The following is a 27,236-nucleotide window of genomic DNA, read 5'->3' on the forward strand; positions in this document are numbered from 1 at the left end:
TGTTTTCTAGAGTGGTTGTACCATTTTACATTCCCAATAGTGAATGAGAATTCCAGTTTCCCCACATTCTCACCAACACTTGGTATGGTCAGTCTTTTTAATATTAGCCATTCTAATAGGTATGTGGTAGTATCTTATTGTGGTTTTAATTTGCATTTCCCTAATGACTAATGATGCTGAGCATCTTTTCCTTGGCTTATTAGTTGTTCAAATATATTCTTTGGTGAAGTGTCTGTTCAACTCTTTTGCCCATTTTCCCCTAGACCTTGAATAGGCTTTATTTTTTAGAATCATTTTAGATTTACAGAAAAACTGTGAAAATAGTACAGAGAGTTTCCATAGACTCCACATCTAGGTTTCCCTATTGTTTTAGGTCTCACACTTGTTAGATGTTATAGCATGGTACACAAATCATTTGGTGCATAGTATGGTATATTGTTTACAATTAGTGAACCAATGTTGATAAATCGTTATGAACTAAAGTCCATACTTTATTCAGATTGCCTTAGTTTTTACCTAATGTCCTTCTTCTGACCCAGGATCCCATTCAGGATCCCTCATCACATTTAGTTGTGCTGTCTCCTTAGGCTCCTCTTGTCTGTCACAGTTGCTCAGACTCTCCTTGTTTTTAATGACCTACTGGCCAGATAGTTTGTAGAATGTCCCTCGGTTGGGATTTGCTTGGTGTTTTTCTCATGATTAGACTGGGGTTGTGGGTTTGCGGGGGAAAGACCACAGAGGCAAAGTGCCATTCTCATCACGTTGTATCAAGGGTACATGCTGTGAGGTGGTGTTTGTCGGGTTTTTCCACTGTAAATCTACTCTTCCTTTCCATACTGTGCTCTTTGGAAGGAAGTCACTAAGAAGTAGGGAGTTATTCTCCACTTCCTTAAGGGCCGAGTATCTACAGAAATTATTGGGAATTCTTCATCATGAGAGATGTGTCTCTTTCTCCGCCTAGTCAATCGTTTGTTTACCTATTCAATCATTTGTTTATATTAGTATGGACTCGTTGATACTTATTTTATACTGTGGGTTATTACTCAGTCCTACTTTATTTATTTTCTTACTCAAAGTGTTCCACCTTTGGCCATTGGGAGCCCTTTCAATTGACTCTTTTGCCCATTTATTTTTATTTTTTATTTTTATTTTTTTGGCTGCACCGCACACAGCTTATGGGAGCTTGTGGGATCTTAGTTCCCCAACCAGGGATAGAACCTGGTTCCTCAGCAATGAAAGCATAGAGTGCTAACCACTGGACTGCCAGGGAATTCCCATCTTTTGCCCATTTAAAAAATGGAATTGTTTGTTTTCTTATTAAGAGCTTTTATGTATTCTAGATAAATGCCCTTTATCAGAAATATGACTTGCAAATATTTTCCCCCAGTCTGTGATTTCTCTTTTCAACTCCTTAACAGTGTCTTCTGAAAAGGAGAAGTTTTTTTTTTTTTCCTCTCCCACTGAGGAGCACAGGCTCCGGACGCGCAGGCTCAGTGGCCATGGCTCATGGGCCCAGGCGCTCCGCAGCATGCGGGATCTTCCCGGACCGGGGCACAAACCCGTGTCCCCTGCATCGGCAGGCGGACTCTCAACCACTGCGCCACCAGGGAAGCCCAAACCAAGGGTCTTTGATGCCGCCTGTAAGCCCTTGCATGGTCTGGCCCCTGTGGTCTCCTTAGCCCCATGTCCCATCACAAGTATGCCCACCCCTCTTCCACCTACACTGACCTCCCAGGGCCTTGGCTTCTTGCTGCTCCCCCGAACCTGTGACCCTTGTGTGTGCTGTTCGCTCTGCCTGGAATGCTCCTCCTCATCCCACCCTGACCACCCCCTGGACCCCTCCCCTGTCACGTCTCAGCTCAAACGTCACTCCCTCTGGGAAGCCCTTCCTGCTCCCGTCTCTCCTAGTACCACATTCTTCACTTCCTAGCACTTGTCTTGGTTAAAGCTTGAGGTTATGGGCATGGTTAGTGCCTGCCCCCAGGCTAGACTGTAAGCTCCAAGAGGCCTATTTTTGTCTCCTTCAACTCCTCAGTGCCTGGTATAATGCCTGGCACATATTAGATGCTCAATAAGTATCCATTGAATAAGTGGATCAAAACACAATCAGAAGGCTTCCCTGGTGGTGCAGTGTTTGAGAGTCCGCCTGCCGTTGCAGAGGACACGGGTTCATGCCCCGGTCCGGGAAGATCCCACATGCCGCGGAGCGGCTGAGCCCGTGAGCCATGGTCACTGAGCCTGCGCGTCCGGAGCCTGTGCTCCGCAACGGGAGAGGCCACAACAGTGAGAGGCCCGCGTACTGCAAAAAAAAACACAATCAGATATTCAATATAAATTCAAGTAAGTAAAGAAAGGCCATTGAAAAGCACTAATCCAGGAGTTCCCTGGTGGCCTAGTGGTTAGAATTCTAGGCTTTCGCTGCTGGGGTTCAATCCCTAATCGGGGAACTGAGATCCTGCAAGTTGTGCAGTGCAGCAAAAACAGAACAAAAACAATGAAAAGCACTAATCTTGTTTATGAGAATAGTTTGGGAAACCATTTTTTGCAAATACTCTGCTGATGCCAGGGGTTAGTAATGCCACCTGTGACCCCATGCTACTATTTTTCCTAGATGCTGCTTACCTTAATTCTCCTTCCAAGAGAGTGATTTTCCCCTGGGTAGAAGTGTACTGCCAGATAGAACTCGCCCTTGGCAATGAGTGCCCTGAACACTGTCAACCAAGCCTCCAAACAGAGCGGGCCAGTCCAGAAGAATCCAGACAACTTCACACACAATGGGCTCCCAAAGGGGAAAGAAAAGGTGGCCGTGGTCCACCTCTGTCCCCACCTGTGCAGACACTTGAATCCACATGTGAGTGGCCTGTGGAGTCACCTGTTTCACCACCTGCATCGCCACTGGCCTCATCACCATCACATTCTCCAACTGACTTGCCACCTGTATCACTCCCAGCTGTGCACTTCCTCCCCAGCTCAACACCTGGGCTGTCACCCGTATCACCATCACAGCAGGTACAACTGACTGGATCGCCACTCAGATCCCCACCCCCCCAGTCATCTATGTCATCCAGGACGTCCCTGGGGCCTTCCGCTGTGGGCACATCTCCAACATTGCCCCAATGTTCTTCTTCAGCATCACCTGCACAGCCACCTGTGGAGGAACTGGGCCCAGAACAGCCCCAAGGTATGGACCCTTCTGGCTTCTCACAGCTTCCTCATGTCTGGAGCCCGTTGGCAAGTGTGTAACGACATGGTTGCTGATAACATTTGCTTTAGAGGGATGCATTGGTGAAGTTAGCCCGTAACTTTAGCGGCTCTACTTGCTATGAGGACAGACCACCACGAGAGGGCAGTGTACTTGACATTTGTTTTTTTTCTTCTTTAGTCCAGTGATTCTCAAAGTGTGCTCCCCAACTAGCAGCAATAGCACCACCTGAGAACTTGTTAGAAGTGAAAATTCTCAGGCCCTACCACATACCTACTAAGCCACAAATTCTAGGGGTGGGACCCAGCTGTCTGCATTTTTTACAAGCCCTCCACATTTGAGAGCGGCTATTCTAGTAGATTTTTTTATTGTGAAAGCTGCTGTGCCAGGGCAATGCTGCTCAAGAAGGGGTCTGTGGACCAGTGCCAGTCCCTGAATTATTTGTTACTAACTAGTTCACAATGAAATGAGTACAGAAAGTGAGAGCAAGCATTTAGAAATGTTTATAGCAATACAGTAGAGCTATGACATCCAAGAGCTTGGTCATTTTCCTACTAATTCATTTATATTGTATTTCACAAAAGCACTAGTCCATTATGGATTGTAAATAGTATTTTTAAAAACTGGTTATTTACTACAGGTGAAGCACCCCGCTGGGGGCTGCAAAGATGAACAGCTCTTTGCAGAGGGAATGGCATGGATACCAACCTCAAAAACGCAAAAGGAATTCTTAAGTACTATATAACTAACAAAAAGAGTGTTGAGGGTATTAATAGAGAATAAGATTACATCTCTCTGGGGAGATAAGAAAGGCTTCTTGGAGGTGACAGGGATTTTAAGTGGGCAAGATTTTGACAATTGTGGTTTGTGGGATACGACAGAGTAGAAAGAACATTTCAGATTTTGTTTATTCCAGAGGCTCAGGTGCAGAGAAGGAAAGTGCAAGGTACATTCAGGATGAAGAGGATACCTGTTTGGCCACTGTGGGTGGTCTGCGTGGGGACCAAGGGAGAGGAGCCCAAATGATGGACCGAAGCCAGGTTGTAGGGTCCTCATGGTCCACCAGCCAAGCTTCCATAGTTATTACGATAAACAGTAGCACAGATTAGCAAGGTTGTCTTCTTTGTGGATCTGCCCTGAGTCAGGAGTGACCCCCATTTCTCTGGAATAGGTTCACTTTGTCTTTTTTTTGTTTCTTTTCTTTTCTTTTCTTTCTTTCTTTCTTTTTTTGAATAGGTTCACTTTGATTCTTTTAACAATGAGACAAAACTATCAGAACATTAAGAGTCAGAAAATTGTTCAAAGTCTTTCACCTGCTGCCTTCTTCCCTGTTACATGAAATGCATTTATTTTATTTTATTGCACCTGTGCTTAAAGGCAGCCATCTTCAGGGGACTGAGAACTCCTGGACCCAGAGCTGGCGTTCCTTACTCATATTGGGGGTGGACGGAGGGTATGGATAGCCCAGTGGTTTGTGACTGCGGGCCATATTACCCCCCAGGAGACATTTGGCAACATCTGGAGACATTTTTGGTTGTCACCAAGTGGGTAATGTCTAGTTGGGAGAGGCCAGGGATGCTGCTAAACGTCCTGCAATGCTCAAACCCCTATAACAAAGAATCGCCTGGCCCTGAGCGTCGGTAGTGCTCAGGATTCTGTTGGAGCCTCCAGCTGGTCTCAGCAGTGACACCCTAGGCCACCTGTAGGGATTGGGCAGAGTGGAGCCCCAGGGGTTCATGTTAGCAGTTGTTTGGCAGTGGCCATGTTGTTGTTGGGGGCGGCAGGTGCTGCAGAAAGTCCCAGGAAGATCCATAAACAAAGGAGCCACAAATAGATTTGGGAGAGTGAGGGATATCCGGCAGGTCCCCAAATGAAAGAAGTTCAGAAGAGGAAGTTATTAATTTATTCTATATTATTTTTATTTACATGTATTACATAATTACATATTAATATTCATGTGTTATATATCCCCCTACTCATCAGAAACATGCAAAGAGCTTACTTAAGGGAATTCCCTGGTGGTCCAGTGGTTAGCACGTAGGCTTTCAGTGCCGTGGGCCCAGGTTCAATCCCTGGTTGGGGAACTAAGATCCCGCAAGCCAAAAAAAAAAAAAAAAAAAAAAAAAAAAACACAAAAGAAAAGAGAGCTTACTTAAGAACAATGGTCATGAAACGATTTGTATTTCCTATTCCAGCAAAAAAGACAAAAGCATTACATAAAGCAGATGCTAGAAGGTTTAGACTCCTGTGGGGGATTTTCTTGAAAACTTTCCCTGACACAACTGGCTGCTTTTTTTTTTTTTTTTTTTTTTTTTTTTTTTTTTTTTTTGCGGTATGTAGGCCTTTCACTGTTGTGGCCTCTCCCGTTGCAGAGCACAGGTTCCGGACGTGCAGGCTCAACGGCCATGGCTCACGGGCCCAGCCGCTCCGCGGCATGTGGGATCCTCCCGGACCGGGGCACGAACCCGTGTCCCCTACATCGGCAGGCGGACTCTCAACCACTGCGCCACCAGGGAAGCCCTGGCTGCTTTTTATGAGGGAATTGCTGATAATATTATATCAAGGGTCAGCTTCAGACCTTCTGCAGATGTCACTGCCCTGGATCTCAGTCAAATCCAACAACGTGATTCTGGTCCCAAATACAAGAATTTGAGAGTAAAAGTTCTTTACTGTTTCTGAACATTTCACTTACTTCCTATTGTTACTTCAAAAATGACTAAGTACTCCTCCCCAACCCCATCTCACTCATGTCTCCTATATTTTCACTTTTGGCTGTAGCTCCCTGTGCTTCTTCAAATTCCAAACACACTGTGCCTCTGGCTAATGTGAAGGAAACCATGAGCAAGCCTTATGCAATGTAACTGTCTCCTCAATTGGGAACATGTTCTTTCCTTTGGTCAGGGGAGAGGGCCCAGCTGAGTGATATTTTCCATCTCTTTAGCTGCCCAAGGAGCACTGAGTTACTTTTCTGGATGTGATTTCAGTCCATCGCCTTACCGTTCGCAGACCACCACTCCCTCTTCTCTCTTCCTCAGTGGAGGCAATGTGTGGGATATGAGCCTATTCATACTGACAGTGTCATTCCCCCCAGTCCCTGCTGTGCACACTGGGGAATGTACCTTCTCTAAACGCAGTGGGAGAGTGTGTACCCCTCCTCGTATCTGACTCTCTGTTGATGTCTCCGTTCAAAAGAGCTGGCAGGCATGCTACATTCTAGCCTTTGGTGGATCCTGCACAGTATAAGTTAAGAGACTCTACCAAAAACTTCCCTTAATCCAAATTATTTTCTATCAGCATAAAAAGAGGGCTAATATTCCTATGTTGTAGATTGTCCCCAGAAAATCTTTTTTCATAATGCGCACCAACTGTCTGGGTTGCTGGGTTGTTTAACATGTACTCCATTATTGTCTTTGCAGTGACTGGGAGAGGGCCTGGGGAGCTGTTTCTTGTTTGTTTGTTTTGTTTGTTTGTTTTTTCCTCTCTGGGAACCGCAATACCCAGACTCCTTTGCTGACTGAATGCCAGCGGGTTTAGCCAGTGGAATGCAGCAGCAGGAGATCAGAGGGTGAATCAAGGGTATTTCTGCCCCCCAACCTCATCCCTTCCTGCCTTGGGGTAGCTCTGGCAGTGGCTGAGTTTTTCTATGGCCACAGTTGCAGAGAACAGGGCCTGAGGCACAACTAGAGAGAAGCCCACACACAGAAACGAAAGATCCCACATGCCTCAACAAAGATCCCGCGTGCTGCAACTAAGACCCAACGCAGCCAAATAAATAAATAAATATTAAACAAACAAACAAACAGGTGGGTGCTCGTGTGGCTCAACAGGTAGCGTTCCTAACTGTTGCCAACCTACAGCTAACGGTTCTGACCAATGTAGGCCTGCTTCTTATATAGCTTTTGACTATATTAGACTGTTGTTGATTTAATCAGTCAACCTTCACTGAGCACCTACTAAGTGCCAAGCACTCTTCTGGGTTCTGGGGATATCAAAGATGAATTCAACTTGATCCCAAACTTTCAAGAATTTACCCCAAAGTTGAACTTTAGACCAAAGACAAGAGTAAAACCAACTAATTTGCCAAACTGTGAGCCCCATATAAACCAAGTCTTAATTTTTTTACTGAACCATAAAATTGTTTTTAAAGGCACATGCCTATATACATACACACTCACAAATTCAAAATGCCAGCCTCAAACCCAAATCAAGCCAGGTATCATCTACAGTTATTTCACAGGATTATTGAAGCATTCTCTGAATGGAACAGACCTTGCTATTTAATTTGCTTCAAGCCTTAATTGGTTGGAAAAATTTCTAACTCTTTCTATGAGACATCCAGTCCTGGGTGGGAGTCCCTGGGTAGGCACAGGGATGTATCAGGTAGATGAGGGTCAGAGGCTCACCCTGGCAGCCATAGGCCCACTGCAAAATCTGGGCAAGTAGGTACTTGGTAGGTGGTAGGAAGCAGTATGGTGGGGAGGAAATTCAAAGCTTCTGCAGGAAGTAGGGCAGACCTACGTGCCACTTTCTGGATTAAAGGATGGGCAGCAAAGGTGTAGGACCCAGAGGGCAGTTGGTGGTTTCTGGGGTTTGTAGGATCACTGCTGCCTGGGATTAGTCTCACTCTGTTCCTTGGTCTCCATCCCCAAAACTTCCCTGAACTTTGAGTCTCTCTCTAGAAGCTCAGGGTCAGGTTTGGTCATGAGGATGTAGGCAGGTCTGCCATGGGTGTGGGGAAGCTTCCCTGCAGCTAGGAGTGCCCTCTGGAAGCCAGGTCCAGACTCGGGTCTTTGATTTCAGAGCCAGGCCTCTTCCCATACATCAGATCACTGGGAACTATGCAGTTCAACCAGAGCTACCTTGGTTGATAAACTTCTAGGAATCAAGGTGCTTTATAAAGAAGCAGGCTGTGATAAAAAACAAACAAAACAACATTCGTAAGCTGTGGAAAACACTGTTGTCAGTGGGTCACACATCCTGTGTGCAGTGCTCCTTTATAGAACAGGTTATGAAACTGCTTGGGGGCAATTTACCAATTGATTTTAAGCAATTCCATGCTTTGAGTTCAAATACAAGGTTAGTGGGCAGGGAAAAAAGGCTTAAAAATACTAGGCATAGAGAGGTAGGAGTGGTCCAGGAAGAGGAAAGGTCTGTTCCAAAACTACAATCACAAGAGACATTGTCACATCCACAGGCTAGTCCTGTGTAAATTCCTGGTCCCCAGCTGATATCTGTCCCAGCAGAGGAAAGAGTCTCGAATAAAAGCTCAGGGTAAATCTCCCATACATTAATATGCATGTGTGTATGTTTTAAATTAGAAGTTCAAATCCATACTCTGGTGTGGGTTGTATTAGTCAGTTATTGCTGCTATGATAATGCTGTATAACAAATGACCCTCTTCCCCCAAGATCTCAGTGGATTACAAAACAAACATTTATTTATTTTTTTCTCTTTCATAGGGCTATGAGTTGGCTGGGATAGCTCTGCTTAGGCTACAGGTTGGGGTCAAGTCTGCTCCCTGTCCCTTTTATTTCCAGGACCAGCAGTAATGCCAGATATGCCCTCCTCCTGGAGCATGGCTAGATATATATATCAGCCTAGCTTTCCTCTGCTAGTCTTATCCTCTGCTGGTCATCGGACTCAGGTTGTGTAACTGACCTCAAAGTAGAGAGACAGATTGAGAAGTTGAGAGACTGCCTACAGGCTACAAATGGAAAAGGAGGAGGTCCATCTTGCTGATTGCTACCCACATCCTTCTAATTGCTGCCAAGTCTGTCAGACTCCCCAAATTTCCACCATTAAAGAGCCCCTCCTTTGAGTTACTATGGAATTAGTAACTTATTAAAAGTTACTAATTCAAAGGTGAATTTAATAATGGCTAAAACTTATAGAGTAGTTATTATGTTCCAAGCACTGTGGCACAGAGAGGTTAAGTAACATGCCCAAAGTCACACAGTTGGTAGATGGCAGAGCCAGGATCTGAATCCAGATCGTCTGTCACCAGAATCTTGATGTTGACCAAGTGGTACAGTCTCCTGGGGTAGAAGGAGCACTGGAGTGAGAATCAGAAGTCACAAAGTCTAGTCTAGTTCCTCCATTTGGGCAGGAGAGGCCTGGAGGTGCACATGGAAACATGGCAGGGGGTAGGTCAGGCTGGCTTAAGTGCCATGCTAATGAGATTGAACTTCACCTTTGTTACTGGGGAGTCATCATAGGATTTAAACAACAAAATGACACAGTCAGATTTGAAAATTATCCAAGAATGTGCAAGTCCACATCCCAACATTTCTCCAAGATGAGCTCTTCAGGTGTCTTCCTGCAGTTTCCCAGAGGGTGCAAGTGACTTGCCCAGGGTCACACAGCAGGTGGAGGAGGGCTTGGAAATCAGGGCTTCCAATTGCTCCTTTTTGTCTCATTTCCCCTCACATGTGCTTAACTTCAACTTCTCGCATCCAGGTCTGCTCCCTGCCCACTCGACTCCTCTCTGCTCTCCACTTCCAAGACAGTTTGGGTCACCTACAGACCTCATCCCAGCCGGATCAAGGAATACAGCTGCCCTGAGGTGTGGAACTCCCCAGTGTGTCCCTGGAGACCGGACACTGCCTGTTCTGTCCCAGGATACTGTGGTGACCTCTGAGCCCTGTTGCCCCAGCTTCCTTTCTGCCCTCACCTGCTTCTTCCTGGTCACAGTCAGGGCCAACACTAGCCCATATAATGCCTTGTACACTGAGAAAACAGCACCCCTTCCTTCAGAACTTGACTGCCAGCTGCTTGAATGTTGTCATAATACACTGATTTCGTTTGAACAATTGACTGCCAACTGCTAGAAAGCTGTATGAATGACATGTAAGTATGTCTGTGAAGTGCTTACCCTTTTGTATTGGCAGTGTACCCTTGGGCAGTGTGCAGTCTGAACAACTGTCCTCCGCACTCTGGAGGCCACTCCACTTCTTCCCTCTTCCTGCAAAACCAAACACCAACCAGACTTTGGCAAGTCGAATAATATTTCAAACACTCTTTTATCAACTCCTGCTCTGCAAATGGAATCCTCCTTTTGCAAAAGACCCTTGTATAATAAAGTGAACCCTCGAACTGGCTTTTTGTATAAATTGAGTTTTCCAATTTCCACATATTAGCCTGGCTACTTGCTCAGGATGCACAAGGCATATAAATCTGTGAGGAGTGTTCTCAGTGGAAATAAGGGGAGGGAAGTCCTTGATTCAGGTCTTAGAAATGATGAATTTGTGTTCTTTTGCTAGGAAACTGTGAGCCGAGAGAGAAAACTTGAGCTGGAATGGGAGAGAACCTGACGGCCGCAAGGCCAAGGCTTCTCCCCGCCGCTCTCAGATGCCCTCCTCTCACCCCAGGCCTTTTGGGGACCTGCATGCCACCACTACCAAGCCTGTTGGTGTAGAGGGTCCTGCTTCCCCCAGGCAAGAGCCTTCTTGTCTAAACATCCTCCCAGCTTCCCTGCAGTCCTTCCACTACTCTGCTCTGGACAGACAGATGGACGTCAGCGCAGACGGGCACTGAAGAGCGAGCAGCACAGCCTCCTCCCAGCTGGCTGGGCTCTGGGCCTTCCTCCCAACCTAGCCTGAGTTCACTTTTTCAAGATCCTAGCCCCCCAAGATCTCATCCACAGGGCAAAACTGTTGGCGGTCAGGCAGAGCTGAGCCATGGACACTCTTTCCTGTTTCCTGTGGCATCAAGAGACCACATCTCCTTCTGTTGCTTTTTTTTGTTCACACAGCATACAAAAGGCTTGACTTGGAACCAGTGGGCTCCACCTCAGCCACTCATGGAAGTCCGCAGGTGGGGCTCATCTGGCATGCAGCCTTTACAAGCTCCTGAGGGATTATGTGGTGCAACTGAGTGGAGTGGGCAGCCCTGGCCTTCATGGAGTCCTCCCATGGTTGTAGAGGAAACGGGAAGCTTTATGTCCCCTTCCCTCCCCTTTCCCAGCCCAAATGAGGGCAGACTCTGTCGGCTCTTCACACCCAAGTGAAAATGGTCCACAAGAAAGATATCTTTGGGACTTCCCTGGTGGCGCAGTGATTATGAATCTGCCTGTCAATGCAGGGGACTTGGGTTCAAGCCCTAGTCTGGGAAGATCCCACATGCCATGGAGCAACTAAGCCCGTGAGCCACAACTACTGAGCCCATGTGCTACAACTACTGAAACCCATGCGCCTAGAGCCTGTGCTCCGCAACAAGAGAAGCCACTGCAACGAGAAGCCCGCACGCCGCAACGAAGAGTAGCCCCTGCTCGCTGCAACTAGAGAAAGCCTGCATGCAGCAATGAAGACCCAACGCAGCCAAATATAAATAAATAAATTTATTTTTAAAAAAAGAAAGAAAGACGTCTTTAACCTCAATTTTCCCAGCCTGTCCAGAAAAGAAAAAAAAAAAGGCTTCCCTTGTGGCGCAGTGGTTGAGAGTCCGCCTGCCGATGCAGGAGATGTGGGTTCGAGCCCCGGTCCGGGAAGATCCCACATGCCGCGGAGCGGCTGGGCCCGTGAGCCATGGCCGCTGAGCCTGCGAGTCCGGAGCCTGTGCTCCGCAATGGGAGAGGCCACAACAGTGAGAGGCCCACGTACAGCAAAAAAAAAAAAAAAAAAAAAAAAATACCTCACTGCTTCCCAGAGTGTGGATAACCTCTAGCTCCAGCCAGACCCAGTAAGGAAGCCTGGGCTGCCCACAGGCCTCAGATGCATTTGCTTAACAAATCCTAGAATTTTAGGATTTGTCCACCCGGTGGACTGGGTGGAAGACAGCCCTAAACTGTGGCCCTTGAGAAGGACACATGCAAGTTTAACCCATGGTGGGTGGGAGGCTATGGCACATGTCAGGGAACAAGAGTCCACACAAGCCCCCTTCAGATGGTTCTACCTGGAGGAACCTAAGTGTACCTTTGAGAAGCCTGAGAAGAATCAGATCTCAGGTGTTCTTGTACCCTCTGCCTTCTCCAATTCTGCGGCCCAGACCAGTCAAAGGAAGCACCTGGGAGTTACGTGGAGCAGCCCTGCTGGCTGCAGTCCTTTTCCCCAGGAAGGTCTTGCTGTTTGCAGGTAACTATGTGCCCAGAGGCCCTGAGACATGTGAGCCAGGGGAGGGAGGATTTCAACCTTGTTACAACTCAGGAACACTTATTCCCTGGTGTGCAAGGGAGGATTGAATATAATGTTAACTATTGTTTTAACTCAAAGCCTGTATTTAGGGCCCAGATGCTCTGAGGTAATTAGAGAATTGTTGTTGCATTAGTTCCAGGGTTGCCATAAAAAATACAGGATACCCTGTTAAATTTGAATTTTAGGTAAACAGCGAATAATGACCTAGTGTAAGTGTGCCCCCAGCATTGCAATTATTTGTTGTATATCTGAAATTCAAATTTAACTGGGCCACCCACATTTTTCTTTGCTAAATTTGGCAACCCTAATAGTTCCTTTCTCCTTTTTATGCCTTAAAAACAACAACAACACTGATGAGTTGTTTTTTGATGCGCCAGTCACTGTGCTTTGAAATCAGGAGGTGTCCCTGAGGCCAGAACACTTCCTGGTCTTCCAAACAAGCATATCTGAATGACACCTACAGTGCAGCCAACTGAATAAATTATGTGTTAAACATAGATGCCCATCTGTTAAGTGAATGTGGACATTCTGGTGAGAGATTAAACAAAAATTTATTTTTAAAACTAGGACATTTAAAACCAACATCTGAAGAAAGTATCAACAGGCCTTCTACATGATGTAGGCATATTTTCAGCCCTGGTGGATCAAGAAAACACATGATAAAAAAAATAAGGGCACATAAGTTGGCACTACACACTGGGGTTGGCCCCAGAATGCAAAGGCCTTGATTCCCGGACCAGTGCCTGCTGAGGTAGCTCCCCCATTTCCTCCCTAGCTCCCAGTTTAGAGATAGAACCACTGGTTGCACAATCCCAGTTGAGGACCAAGGCCTCCCAGAGAATGCCTGGAAAAATTGCCTAGATCTCAAAGAGTTCCCCCCATTCATTCATTTGGTCAGTACTTAAAGATTGCCTCCAGCTCTGTGGGGTGGGTATATTTAGCCACAGAGTGAAAGCACTTACTACCTCTCTTTAGAGAGACTTCAGAATAATAGAGCCAGAAGAGATCTGATGGGTCACTAATCCGGCCCAGAATCCAAGGTCTGACGAGGAGAGGGAACATGGGATGTGGACAGGGTCTTGCAGCAAGTTTGGGGCAGGTGAGCAGGGGGAGTCCTGGTCTCCTAACTCCCAGTCCAGTGCTATTTCCCCCCATGGCCTCTGCCTCCAGCTTTGTGGAGGAACATTTCTGCATTCTCCACTGAGATAAGCTTACAACGGTGCAAGGATGCAGAATGGCTGCCCATTCTTGTCTTCAGTCATGTCTGTGAAGCACTGGATTGGGACATCTTCAGGGTTTCCTGGCTAAAGCTGCCGATGTTTGGATAATTCAGGGAACTTGAGTGCAAAGCGTAGCTTTCAATCTGGACTCTGGCTCTGAGGATTTGTGCCGTTCTGGGAAGAGAAAAAGAACACAGGTCTTAGCCATAGCCCAATTATGTATGGGTCCCACGCTGATAACAACAGACTTCTCGTTAACCCACTAGCTCCCACCTCTGGGTCTTTGCTCACACAGTATCTCCTGCCTGCAGTGTCCTACTGGTCCTTTCTCCCCATCTATAGCTTCTCCATCCTCAAAGGTCAAAATCAATGCCTGCTACTTCCTGGAAGGCTCCTGGAACCAACTTGCTTTATTGACCTCAGTTAGTGCTAATTTGGCATTTAATTGATATTTAATTTTGTCATCAGTAAACATTCTATCCTTTTCCACTAGCAGGACCTTCCACAGGCTCTCATAGCATCTTGCACAGTTAGGCTCATAGGAAGCTCTGAATGTCTACTGGTTGAATAAATAAATGAATGAATGGCTAGCAAAACCAGAAGATGGAGTTAGGGCTACTGAGGATGTCAGAATTGATGTTTCTATAATATCTTTCACAAAGAACTCAGATCACTCCATCAGCTATTACCTAACCCAATTTAGAGGGCAAATTATCCCTATTCTCCAGGAGAAGACAGTGAGTCTGAGAAAAGAGAGGTCTAAGGTCACGAGGAGTTTCCACTAGGAAAACCATTCGAATGATGAGGTACAAGTATCATGAAATAAGACCAGCTTTCTTGAGAGCCTTATCACATGGCTTCTAAAGGTAATTCCAGGAGGAGAAGACAAAGGGTTCGAATGATGGTGACATCATTGCAATAAAGGTCTGGTTTCCCAGGGGACAATTTGGATATAAAAGTTCTGGTCCTATGTGTCCAACACCAATAGGACATTTCATTCCTTTAAAATCACAACTTCACTCAGTGGTTTCTGCACTACAGATCTGGTCAAATGTTTGTAAGCAGGTCATCTTAAGAGAATTTGAAAAGAGTGGGGAGATCTCTATTAGAGTCCAACAGAAAATTCAGATTAAAAAAAAATGCGTTAAGTTTTATCTCTACAGGAACCATCCTGCAGCCTCAGGGAAGGGGGGATTATTAGGAAAAGCATGAAACCAGTCAAAAGACTGAGTGATGGGGAATCCCCTGGCGGTCCAGTGGTTAGGATTCCAAGCTTCCACTGCAGGGGGCATAGGTTCGATCCCTGGTCGGGGAGCTAAGATCCCCCTATGCCAAAAAAAAAAAAGGCTGAGTGATGGCAGTGGAGAGGCTATTCTTTTTTTTTTTTTTAACATCTTTATTGGAGTATAATTGCTTTGCAATGTTGTGTTAGTTTCTGCTGTATCACAAAGTGAATCAGTTATATGTATACATATATTCTCATATCCCCTCCCTCTTGTGCCTCCCTCCCACTCTCCCTATCCCACCCCTCTAGGTGGTCACAAAGCACCGAGCTCATCTCCCTGTGCTATGCTGCTTCCCACTAGCTATCTATTTTACATTTGGTAGTGTATATATGTCCATGCCACTCTCTCACTTGTCCCAGCTTACCCTCCCCCCTCCCCATGTCCTCAAGTCCATTCTCTACATCTGCATCTTTACACCTGTCCTGCACCACTGGGCGTATACCCTGAGAAAACCATAATTCAAAAAGAGGCTATTCTTAATTAATCAATCAAGGCAAGGTCAGTGAAGAATGGCCTCCAGGAAGCCTTCCAGAACCAAACAGCCCCAGGGATCCTTCTCACCTACCTTATTTGATATGTAATCTTATCTTACTTTGTTCTCTAAATTTTACAGCAGTCTCAATTGGAAAGCCAAGCAGCACAACCCATGGAATAATAAGAGGGCGAGCTAAGATAGTAGCTGGTCCAATATCCCATACTGATGTCAAGAAGTGTGAAAATGCACATCCAGTTGGAGACCAAATAAAGAAGATGCTGATTAGCTAATTAGCAGGCAAAGAGGGCGGGGTTTGGAAAAGAGGCTGCTGTGGTGTAGAATCGTCTCAGAAGGCCTTGGCAAGGTGGTAACATTTGAGCTGGACCCCAGAAGTCCTGAAGTAAGCAGGGGAGGGGAGAGGACCGTAGGCAGGTCCTTGTGATTGTGAGTCTGTGGCCCCTCGTGCCATATTGCCCTTTCTCACCTGCTGGTCCTCCCTGTATGGGAACTGGCTAAAACTCGGTTGCCTGTAGTGTAGGCCGGTGAGGCTGAGGACGGCTTGGTAATTGCTGTCGGCACGTTTGTTAGCCAAGCCAAAGACAAACGAGTAGGGTCTCTTGGGCTCCGTGGAGTGGGCCTCCTGGGGGCGCAGGATGGCTATGAGCTTTCTGAGGGAAGAGTCTGGGAGCTTGTAAAAAATCTTCTTAAAGCTGGGGTGTTGCCTGAACTGGAAGCAGAAATGAAGGCAGGTCATCAGTGTTGCCAGCAGGGAGCCCCCTCCCCACAGCATCTCCCTCCCCCAACTCCATGCAGCCAGGCTGGGTGCCTCATTGTCCCTGGGACAAGCATCCCTTGTTAAATTCATCTACCATCCCCAGCCTCTCAGAATCTGTTCTGCAAGGTACAACTGTACCAGCAGAACAAAGTGGGGGAAAAAAAAAATGTAGGTCTTTAGATTCAGATAACAGACGCGTAAATAGCATTTACTAGCTGTGTGACCGCTCGTGTGTAAAATGGGGGTAATAATATGTGCCCCCCCCAACACTGTCGTTGGGGGGAGGAGATTAAGTGAGATAGTTTAATGTTTTATGCAAAGTGGATGTGGGATGAATTTTAGTTCCCACCCTAAGCCTCCCCCTCTTAATACCTAAATGTCTTAAGTTGAGTTCCCCCCAGAGGCAGATCCTGAGACCAGGACTCGGATGCAGCTCACTTATGTGGTGAGTGATCCTGGCAAACACAGATGGGGGAATGGAGACCTGGGGCAAGAATGGGAAGGCATCCCACTCAGGCTGGCAGCTGAGCCTGATCCCCTCGGGGCACTTTGGGAACCCTCGAAGAACACACACCACAGAGTTATCCCTCCAAAGGATAAGGGAGCTGGGGTATGTGTACACCAGCTCGCATCAGCCAGTGGTTGAGGGCTGCTCCTGGGGAGGTGGAGAGTGCTCATTGTGGCCTAACCTGTGGGTGGTAAATGGCTCTGGGGGCCAGTCCTCAGGCAAAGGGATGCAGGTACTGGCAGTTGGGAGCTGGGCCAGGTGCTCTGTGGTGGTAAGGAGAGGCTCTAACAAGGTCAGCTACACTGATGACTCATCTCTGACTTGTGCTCACACGTAACTCCTCTTCATATGCGATCTGCGTTTGTCTCTCCAAGTAGTCTGTGAGGTTTTCAAAGGCAGGGAACCTTATGTTACACTCTACCTAGCAAGGGAAGAAACTCTAATAAAAGTTTGAAAGAATTGGAGACCTTATAATTACTGAGGTGCGTGCCAAAACAGAGTGAACTGCAGATAGCAGAGGACGAGATCAGCGGGACTCAGGGAAGGAGGTTTCCCGGGAGGTGGCTCGTGAACTGAACTTCAAGGAGGATTTGGACTGGGGGAGGTCCCGGCTGGCAGGGGGAGCCACATAGGTTTATATTATTTTTAAGTTAACATTGATCTCATCTGCTATGTGTCTGGCATTTTCTATAGATGCACTAACCTTGGCAAGTAGGTATTTATCCCCCATTTTGCAAAAGAGAAAACAGAGGCTCATAGAGGTTAAGGGGCCTACCACGGTCACCCAGACGCAAAGATGGGGACTGAACTTGGGTCCAGTCTTTGTGGAGACTGAGCAATCCTCACCTGCTCCCCCAACTGGCCATCCACTTCTTGGAGAAGGGCCACCAGCTTCTGGATGATCAGCTCCTCTAAGGAAAATAAAGAAGGATTGAGGGATTATTGACATGTTGTTGTGTAATAACCCATCCATCGATTGCAGAAGTATTTTGTCTCTAAAACACAGTACACAGATTAGATGTGAAGGGCAAAGAAAAATCTTCCCCTAAACTAGGGCTGGAGCATGTGAGCTTTGTTTTGGTTAGCTGTATAGAAATAGAAGGCAATTCGGCCTGCCGAGCCTCACCTGTCACCACATTCAGCTCCATTCTGACAGATGGGGAAACTGAGACCTTATCCAGGCTACAGAGTAGTCAGGAATGGGAGCTGGGACCAGGAACAACTCCTCAGAATGTAGGGAGGGCAAATGCCATGGCTACTGATGCAACGGGAATGTACCATCAGCCTGGGCTATAAAAAGCAAGCAAACTCTTGCTTGCACCAAGAGTTAATTGTAAATACTCAGGACATTTGTGGACCTGTTGTTATAAACTGTCAGCAGCTTGAAATTGGCCGTGGTGGGAATTTTATACCACAGAAATCTGCAAATGCTACAAATCAGGGCTTCCCCCAATCCCCCCGCCCTTACCCAGAGTTTGTTTGCCGGTGCGCCACTGGTTATGAGACCCAGAGCAAGACAGGAATTTTATATGAAACATTCAGGCAAAGCAATGGCATGTGGTGGGGGTGAAATTACATCCCACAGAATGGACAGGTATTCTCTACCTGAAGAAGGTTGTCCACCTGCAACTCTGCCCCACCAGCACCTGTTCAAAGGCCAACCCTGTCTCCTCTCTGCCCTTCTAGAGTCTCCTGGGGTACTTGTCAGCTGTCTTCCCAGTTCGCTACTAGGATTCAGGCTGTGAAATCCACGCAAAAGGGAAGCCCCGGGGAAGCTGTCCCAGGAGAGAGCAGGGTGGCACTAACTAGATTCATTTGCTCCATGTGGCTGAGGTCCTGCTTCTGGCTTGTGGCTTCTGGCCTGGGAGGGTGCTTCTGAGGATCCAACTGGCCCCCCTTCTGCAGGCGAGGACTCCTGGAACTCCAGGTCCTCTGGATCTGAGGGCAAAGAGGAGTTGGTGTGAGTGTGTTTGCACCTGTCTCAAATCCACCAGCACATTGCTGAACCCAGGTTCTGACAAGAAGCTGTCCAAAGGCTCTGGCTCAAGAAGGGTCCTGGTTTCCCAGCCACCTTGGGAACCCCCAGCCCCACTGGACCTGCCTCAGAGGAGTTCACAGTGCTTTTTGCGCCTCCAGAAATCTCATTCTTTCTTCCAACCACGCCCTTTGCCTCCTCATGGTCTGGGAGGAAAACAAGCAGGCCTACCAACAGGTCCCACCCAGTGAGCCCACTTCCCTTTTAACTCTGCGAGCCTTTGCCAAGTCACTTAGCCTGTCTGAACCTCACTTTCTCCATCTGTCAAATGGGAGTAACAGGACTGACCTCACAGGGTTGTGAGTGGGGGTGTTAAATGAGATAATATGTGTGAACGTGGCAGGCAGCGGGCACTCCGCAAATGTCAGGAGAATTTGTTGTACACCAGTGGTCCTCATAGTTCGGTGTAGTGAAAAAACAGAGGCCCAGGACATATCCTACTTCATCTAATCTGGGTTTCTGTTTTTCTATGAGCTTTCCAGGTGATTCTGATGCATGTATCTGAGGAACAGATGCATCGCTCTCATACCACATTTGTTTTTAGGTGTTTATGGTCGGGGGGAGGGAAGGTGTGTGTCATAGGGGTGGGTCCTGGCAGCAACCGACCCCTTTCTCCTCTCCACAGCCCTCCCACACCTCCCCACTCAGCTCAGAGCAGAGAGTGAAAGTCAAGACTGCACAGGACACCAAGCAGCTGGCCGACCCTACCCTGGAGAAGCCTAGGGGCCAGAGGCAGCCTCTGTTACCATGGCAACCCCAGGCCTGCTCACCAGGGTTGCTGGAGATAGAGGGCCGATGGCCACCAACACACAGGGGCAGAAAGCTGGGCCTCTTTGGCGGCCGGGAGTCTGGGCTGGCAGCACCAGCAGCACCCCCTCTCTTGGGCTCCTTGAAGCCATGTTTCTTATGAGAAAAGGCTTTTCTGAAACTGGACTTTTTCTCTTGTGATTTCTTCCTGGAGGTTGGGGCCAGGTTTCCTATAACCACTTCTGGCTCCTGGACTTGAAGTTGCTGTGGGGGAGATAAGAGAAACTGAGTCAGGGTCCCTTACTTTGAGGAGGTTACAAGTGAGCGGAGGAAAGAGACCATCGCCTGAAACAAACAGAGACCCACTATGGACCAGAGGGTGTGGCCGGGGGAGGAGGGTGATTGGTGCTCAGAGCTGGGGAAACAAGTACAGCCTGCAGCGGTCAGAGGAGGCTCTGGGAAGGAGAGACTGGAGCCAGGCTCTGGCAAGATGTAGAACTGGGGGAGGGGCAGGGAAGTTATTGTGCCAGGTAGGGGTAGGGGTGTCCATAGTGAGGGGTAGGGGTGTCCATAGTGAGGGTCAGGGTCTACATGGGGAATGTCTTCCTCACCTTGTCTCCCCCCTGCTCCTCTGCAACTTGGAGTAGGTCAATGATCTTCTGGATAAATTCTAAAAAAGAACAAAGCGATTGCTCACCCTTGAGTGTTGAGAAAAGCCTTTCTATGGTCAGTCTTCATTTCCTAAGGCCCAATCGCTCCCTGGATGATTCTCACAGGTCTCCAGGGTGGGGTGCTAATGAGCTTGCCTTTTAAGGTTGTCTCAGGCCCAACCCATGGGGACCACAGATTCCTCAGAGGTAACCTGCGGGCAGAGCTGGCTTCACGGGAACATATTCACTTATTCATTCACCACTGAGGAAGGGCCTAGATGTGCCTTGTTAGGTGCAGGAAACAGCCGAGGCCCCTGCCTCCAGGAGAAGGTGTCTCAAGACCATAACGAAAGGCCTGGTCCCCACAAGTCCCCTCACCCCGCTCTTTCCTCCTCTTCTAGGTAGAACAAGGGCCCTTCTCAATTCCCCTTCAAGGCACATTTTCTGTGAAAAGCAAACAAGGCAGAATGGGGGAGGTAGGGGAAGTGGTTCTTCAGACACACAGAACTGACAGTGATTATATAATCTTAGGCTCAACTCTGCCAATGATAAAATAATAATAATAGTGATGGCAGCTACCATCGGTTCAGCTTCTCTCCTAAGGCCCCTACCCCCTTTCCTATCCTCTTTACTTCTCCTGAGGCTATGTTCTCAAGCTGGGCTACATGACGACAACACTAATAGTCACAGTAAACGGCAGCTGACATTTATTAGCTGCTCATGGGTACTGCTCCAAATGCATTATAATCATTAATTCATTTAGAGCCTCCAACAACTCTAGAGAGTAGGTACTATTATTATCCCCATTTTACAGATGAGGAAACTGAGACCAGAGATGAAGTAGCTTGTCCAAGATCACACAGCTGGAGAGGTCAGAGCCCAAATTTGAATCCAGGCCCAAAGATCGTACCATCTATCGAGCTCTTGCCATGGGCCGATGCTTTCCTTGTATCGCCTTATGTTGGCCTCACCAAGGACGATGTTATCACTGTTGTGGTTTTACAGCTGAGACTCAGACAGAGTAACAGCAGCCTGGCTCGGGGCCTGTGCTCTGGACCCTGAGCTGCCTCCCCAGCCTGCTTCACTCAGAGGCAGGTAAGGACAGGTCACTGCCTCTCTCTGGTTCAGTTTCTCTTCTGCAAGTAGAGGGGTCAGACCATACATCTTCCAAGGAGCCTCTGAGAAAAGGAGAGGGGGTACTGACTGAGTTCCGAGGCTCTGTCCAGCTGCAGGTCCTCTTCGGGTCCCCGGCTTCCTGCTGGGTTGGAAAGCCCGAAGGGACTTGGATCCCCACCGTCTGTAGACAGAGCCTCTTGGACTTCAGGTTTTTCCACACCTGAGAAGAGGAAATGGTGAGTGAGCTTCATCAGTCTGAGGGTGTTAACTAATGCACAGAAGTCAGCAGAGACTCCAAAGTGCACGCTGTGGCTAGTGCATGCAAAGGCCTTGCTGGGGTGGCGGGGAGCTGCTGGGCAGGGCCGTGGCTCTGATGTACTGAAGACCAAGCTCCCTCATCCCTTTGCACTTCCATACAGCTGCCTTTCCTGGGCTTTGCTCCCCTCTCCTCCCTCCCCTGGAGACCTCATCCCTCCACCATCTTGACTTGATCCATGAATTGGAGAGTAAATGCCTGATGCCCTGGCACGAATTAAACTCATCACAGCCAGGATCCCCCTACATGAAAATATCTCCCCTTGCGGCCTGAAATCCCACCACTGGGGATCCACTCTTTGGTGTTAAACATTGCCTTCTCCTTTTTAAAGTATACATTCTTCTGGCCAAGATGACCTGCTGGGCTGTTCCTCCCTGACACCCAGGCTGACCCTTTCTCCCTGTAGCTCTGGCTCCATCACTGATGGGCCATGTGACCACAAACACATTCTTTTACCTCCCTAAGCCTCAGTTCCCTCGTCTGTGAAATGAGGATAATAAGGTGTAATTCATAAAATGAGGACTGATTGCATATAGATACACAGCAGGGAAGTGTCTCATTTTACAGGCAAGGAGATTGAGGCACAGAGATGGAGCCCAGAACCCAGGTCTCCTGCCTCCCAGGCTCCAGTTCCTTCCTGCACATGCTACACCCTGCCAAGGTGTGGAAGCTGAGGCTACGGAGAGATGAGCATAGTTGGGGGAAATCCCTGAACACGATTTCCACCAGGGGCTTAGCTGGGTTGCCTAGACAGTGAGGCTTCGTGCGTGGAGGTATCCCTTTTGCCCTCCCCACACTGCTTAGGGCAGAGCAAAAGTCAGAACTGGGATAGCAGCTCTGAAAATGGCCAATGCAAGCCTTGGGGAAGGTTCCAGCGCAGTAGGCAGCTGCAGTGTTGCCGTGGTAACTGTGAGCCTGCTCACCTGGGCTCCTGGAGCTGGAGGGCCGATGGCCACCAACACACAGGGGCAGAAAGCTGGGCCTCTTGGGCGGCCGGGACTCTGGGCCGGAAACATCTGCAGCCTGTGCTCTCTTGGGCTCCTCAGAACCATGTTTCTTATGAGAAAAGGCTTTCTTGAGGCTAGACTTTCTCTCTTGGGGTTTCTTCCTGAAGCCTGGTGCTGGGTTTTGAGGAGCCACCTCTGGCTGAGAGGCTTGGTGCTGCTGTGGGGGAGATGAGAGAAACTGAGTCAAGCCCCTGACCTTGAGGAGAGGGGAAAGCTCCCCAAGAAGCAACTGAGGGGCAACCAAGGGCTTCAGGGTGGCCCCAGGCAAGGGAGGTGACAGAGCCTGGAGCAGGGGAGCACTGAGGCCCAGAAGGACAGGTGGGGCTCGAGCAAGGAGGAGGAGGGGAAGGCAGCAGGCCCCTGGGCATCTGTGCAGACAGTTTGCCCCTCACCTCTTCTTCCAACTGGTCTCCCACTTTTTGGAGAAGTTCCACTATCTTCTGGATGATGGTATCCTCTGGAAGAAAACAAATGCACCCAGTTAATCTTTCTAGATGCACAGAGAATCCTTTCTAATGACTGTCTTGGAGTTCTGAGACCAACTTGGGCCTTCAGGGTCCTCTTAAAACAACTCCTTTAGCACGGAAGTTGGGGTGTGGGAGAAGCACCACATTCCAGGGACTGGTCCTTCTGAGAGAGGCTTGGAAGATCCACAGGCGAAGGGTACTAGGCCAAAGCATGAAATTTTATGCAGGACGTTTCAAGTCAGTCCTTCAAGCATTCAACTTGTGCCCCATGATTTCCTTTGAACATTGCAGATCTGTGCGTATCTACTTGGGGTTTGACAAGCTGTGTGACCTTGGGTGAGTCTCTTAATCTCTCTGGGCCTTCATCTCTTCCTCTGTGAAGTGTGGATCATAATCCCCGTCCTGGTTCCCTCAGAAGACTGTCAGGCCATCAAATGAGAGACTGTGCTTGGAAATACTTTGCAAGGCTAATGTTGATCCAACCTACAAAATTCCAGCAGGGGAAATGATGGAGACCAGGCCTAACTAAGCTGGACAGAGGCACTCCAGCAGGCATGACACAGGTAGCCTGCCCCATTGGTGCCCCAACTACACTGCCAAGCATTTACAGAGAAGCCCAAACAACATAAATGGTTTTCTTTGATATTCCAGTCGACTTACCCAAAGACAATGTGCCCAAAGGAGCCTCTGCTTAGTTGCCAGCTGATCAGATTACACAAAAGAAGGTGCAAACAAGATTCCCTCCTCCCAGGCTATCTGCAGGTTTTTTCACCCCTCTCTTCTCTCTCATTTCTAAATCTTGTTAGGCTTTTGTACTTTGACTCGGTCTACCTGACAACTCCCTCTCATGTGAGAAAACAATTATCCTGCAAAATAACCAATTAAATGCCTTTTCGCTATTCTTTGACAGATGCATAGCTTCTCCATTTCATATCGTTTAAAATATGCCCCTTCTTGGGACTTCGCTGGTGGTGTAGTGGTTAAGAATCTGCCTGCCAATGCAGGGGACACAGGTTTGAGCCCTGGTCTGGGAAGATCCCACATGCTGCGGAGCAACAAAGCCCGTGAGCCACAACTACTGAGTCTGTGTTCTAGAACCTGCGAGCCACAAGTACTGAGCCCGCGTGCCACAACTACTGAAGCCCGTGCACCTAGAGCCCGTGCTCTGCAACAAGAGAAGCCATCGCAATGAGAAGCCGGCAAACCTCAACAAAGAGTAGCCCCCGCTCGCCGCAACTAGAGGAAGCTCACGCACAGCAACGAAGACCCAACGCAGCCAAAAATAAGTAAATAACTTAATTCATTAAAAAAATAAATAAATAAAATATAAAATAAAATATGCCCATTCTTTGTAGGGAATTAGATTAATACAGCATTATTTCTTTTATTAGGGGCAATAACAAGACTATGGTTGTGTGTGAGACTGTTCTTATTTCTTGCAGCTATGTGCTTAAGATTTAAGGTTGAAGCATCCTTTTACTTAAAATGGTTCAGCAACAAAATTATACACACATGAAGCAAATATGGCCAACTGTTAACAACTGTGAGTATATGAGTGTGCATAGAACTACTCTTTCCACTCTTCTCTGTATTTAAATATATATGTATATATATGTGTATGTATATATATGTATATATTCCTTCTATGAGTTAAAAATGACTAAAAAAAAAAAAAGTCCCATGCTCAACACACAAGGCAGGAGTATTTGCCAGCAGCCAGTCTAATTCCTGAGACTCCCTTCTGTGAAACTCTAATGTAAATGTGACCAGAAGCACCAGAACCGGTGAGATCAGCACACACATTTTGAGAGGTCTAAGCAGGCACTGGGAGCACTTCACCTCGTTTGCCAACAGCTGCCCCAGCTGCAGGCAAAGAGGTCACTAAGAAGATTCTGACTCACTGTCAGGCTTTCTGAGCTCCTCTTCCCCCTGGCGACCTGTGGCTTGGGAAGAAACCTTCCGGACTCCAGCACCTCCACCTTCAAGGAGGGAGAACTGGCGGAGGTCAGAAACTTCCCCTCCTGTAATAAAGATGAAACCAAGTGCGTGGGGCAGTGTGTGGGTGTCAGTGACAGTCTTCCAACTTTGTTAATCAACACAATAAAACAGCATAGAATTCACAGCAGGACAGGGACTGCTGGAGCAGCTCTAGGCTTAACCAAAAAAAATCAGAAACCCACCAAGGTTTCCATTTGAAAAGAGGATGCCTCTACCCAGATATCCTTCCCCCCACCCCCAAAATATCTTGGATCTTCCTTGTGTCCCTTCTCCCCCATTAAAAACGTGGTGAGTTTTGAGTCCTATAGGGCAAACCTTCATCTTCCTCCAGCAGCCTGTGGAACATTCAACTCCAGGACGCTAAGCATCAGAAAAGGAAGGCATCTTGGGGAACAGCTCCTTCATTTTACAAACGAGAATCAAAGGTTCCAGAGAGGGACAGCAACTTGCTCAAGGTCACACAGCAAGTTTATTCCTGATGGAGCCAAGTCTAGAACCTGCACCCCAGAAGCAAGCTGTTTCTATTTCCCTGTCACCCACCCCGAGTCCTCACATATAGACTAGTGTTGGTGGGTAGGGCTTCCCTCCTTGATTCCCCTCTGTCTTCCTATTTCTCCCTGGTCTGTGCTCCTCAAACCAGAGTACCTAACAATAACATTTGCCACTTATGAAGCACTTCCCACGTGTCAGCTCTGGGCCATGGCCACCCCCCGAGATAGCAACTGTTATCATCTCCATTGTATCAAGGGGGAAAAAAAAAGGAGGCTCAGAGAGGAAAGTCGCCAGCCTCAGGTCACACAGCCAGCGAGTGGTGGAACTGGGGTTTGACCTCAAGTTCTCAGCCACGGTGCTGCTCTACCTCAGAGAAGTGGTGCTGGGCTTCCCTGGTGGGCGTGGTGGTTAAGAATCCGCCTGCCAATGCAGGGGGACACAGATTCGTGCCCTGGTCCAGGAAGATCCCACATGCCGCGGAGCAACTAAGCCCGTGCGCCACAACTACTGAGCCTGCGCTCTAGAGCCCACGTGCCACAACTACTGAAGCCCGCGCGCCTAGAGCCCGTGCTCCACAACAAGAGAAGCCACCACAATGAGAAGCCCTCGCACCTCAGTGAAGAGTAGCCCCCGCTCGCCACAACTAGAGAAAGCCTATGTGTAGCAAAGACCCAATGCAGCCAAAAATAAATGATAATAAATAAAATAAATATTTTTTAAATCTTATAAAAAAAAAAGAAGTGGTGTTGTTCCTGATAGTGGCCCTACCTTCCAAGTCCCCCTCTATTGAGAGCTTTGAGCAGCCAGCTCAGAGCACCCTAGCCCTTGGGGTGGGGGATGGTGGCTGTGGGGTTACCATAGAAACTGGCATGGTCTGCTCACCCCCAGCTGCTGGGCCCAGATCAGCCTTCTCGCAGCATGAGGCACCAGCCATCTTGGCCTCCTGCCCTTTGACCTCCTGATCTCGGATGCCCTTGGTTTCCTCAGCACCATGTTTCTTGTGACCGTGTTTCTTGCGGCTGGCCTTCTTGCTGTGGGCTTTCTTCCTGGGAGCTGGCTCGCCCGGTGTCTCGGGGGTTTCTGCAGGCTCGGGGAGGCCCTCCTTCCCCTTGGCCCTCTTGTTGATCTTTTCCTTGGGCTCCTCAGGGCCCGTCCCAAATAAGATGTTCATTATGGTCCTCAGCCAACCCTGCTGGGCCCGACACTGGGCCTTGTCCTTCTTGGTGTCCTGCGGAGGCCTCTGCTCACTGGGGAGAAACTCCCTGGTCTCCTCCGGGCTGAGGGCTGCAGCCGTGGTGCCCTGAGCCTCCACAGACTGAGCTGGGCTCTTGGGACACCTGGCCCCGTCACTGGCCGTCCGGCGCAGCATCCTCCTGGAGGGGCTGGTGGGCCGGGAAACGCACCGGCAGTCCCACGACTCTGAATCCTTCTGGGGGTTCTGCAGCCTGTCCAGAGACCTGGCTCTTCTCCCTGACAGAGGCTTCCTTGGGCCCCGCGGCGGCTCCATTGCACTGCAACCAAAACAGACAACTCCCTTAGAAGAGGCCTCGGAGTCTGCCGGGTGGGCTAGCAGCGCTGACCCATGTGTCCAACCAACCTACCCTTAATGTGAGTACTATCAGCTCTCGAAGCTGTTGTCTCATTTAAATTCCTCAGCATCCCTGGGAGGAAGGGCTACCCTTGTCTCATTTCCCAGAGGAGGAAGCTGATCCACAGGGGGTCATGCCCCAGGTCTCACAGCTAGTCCCCCAGAGCCTCCAGGAGGAACACAGCCCTGCCAACACCTTGATTCTAGTCCATTGAGACTGATTTTG

At 48.3% G+C, this 27,236-nt stretch overlaps 2 protein-coding genes across 2 annotated transcripts in view; one reads left to right on the forward strand and one right to left on the reverse strand.

The window, feature by feature from the left end:
- Nucleotides 1–9,839, forward strand: part of PNPLA1 (patatin like phospholipase domain containing 1) — a 40,656-nt gene extending 30,817 nt beyond the window's left edge. The window contains exons 6-8 of the mRNA XM_065885953.1: nucleotides 2,612–3,181; nucleotides 5,981–6,059; nucleotides 9,659–9,839. Of these exons, the coding sequence (XP_065742025.1) occupies nucleotides 2,612–3,181; nucleotides 5,981–6,059; nucleotides 9,659–9,839 (830 nt within the window). The remainder of the gene's footprint in view (nucleotides 1–2,611; nucleotides 3,182–5,980; nucleotides 6,060–9,658) is intronic.
- Nucleotides 9,840–13,688: 3,849 nt separating this feature from the next.
- BNIP5 (BCL2 interacting protein 5) lies at nucleotides 13,689–26,929 on the reverse strand. Its single transcript, XM_065885954.1, has 11 exons — nucleotides 26,305–26,929; nucleotides 24,834–24,911; nucleotides 22,858–22,922; nucleotides 22,382–22,622; nucleotides 21,231–21,362; nucleotides 19,988–20,046; nucleotides 19,400–19,640; nucleotides 18,401–18,532; nucleotides 17,441–17,505; nucleotides 15,796–16,038; nucleotides 13,689–13,724 (listed from the first exon to the last, which is right to left on the reverse strand). The coding sequence occupies exons 1-11, from the start codon at nucleotides 26,927–26,929 to the stop codon at nucleotides 13,689–13,691; spliced, it is 1,917 nt and encodes a 638-aa protein (XP_065742026.1).
- Between the last annotated feature and the right edge of the window lie 307 nt (nucleotides 26,930–27,236).

This window comes from Phocoena phocoena, chromosome 10 (genome assembly GCF_963924675.1).
Source record: "Phocoena phocoena chromosome 10, mPhoPho1.1, whole genome shotgun sequence".
NCBI lineage: Eukaryota > Metazoa > Chordata > Mammalia > Artiodactyla > Phocoenidae > Phocoena > Phocoena phocoena.

Bases quoted from the DNA above. Each gene is read 5' to 3' on its own strand.
- BNIP5 (XM_065885954.1), bottom strand. From the start codon at position 26,929: ATGGAGCCGCCGCGGGGCCCAAGGAAGCCTCTGTCAGGGAGAAGAGCC. The intron at 22,923-24,833 runs GTGAGTCAGAAT...GTTTTCTTCCAG, and splicing joins GGAGCTCAGAAAGCCTGACA to AGGATACCATCATCCAGAAG. The intron at 20,047-21,230 runs GTCAGTACCCCC...GTTCTTTTTTAG, and splicing joins GGACAGAGCCTCGGAACTCA to AATTTATCCAGAAGATCATT.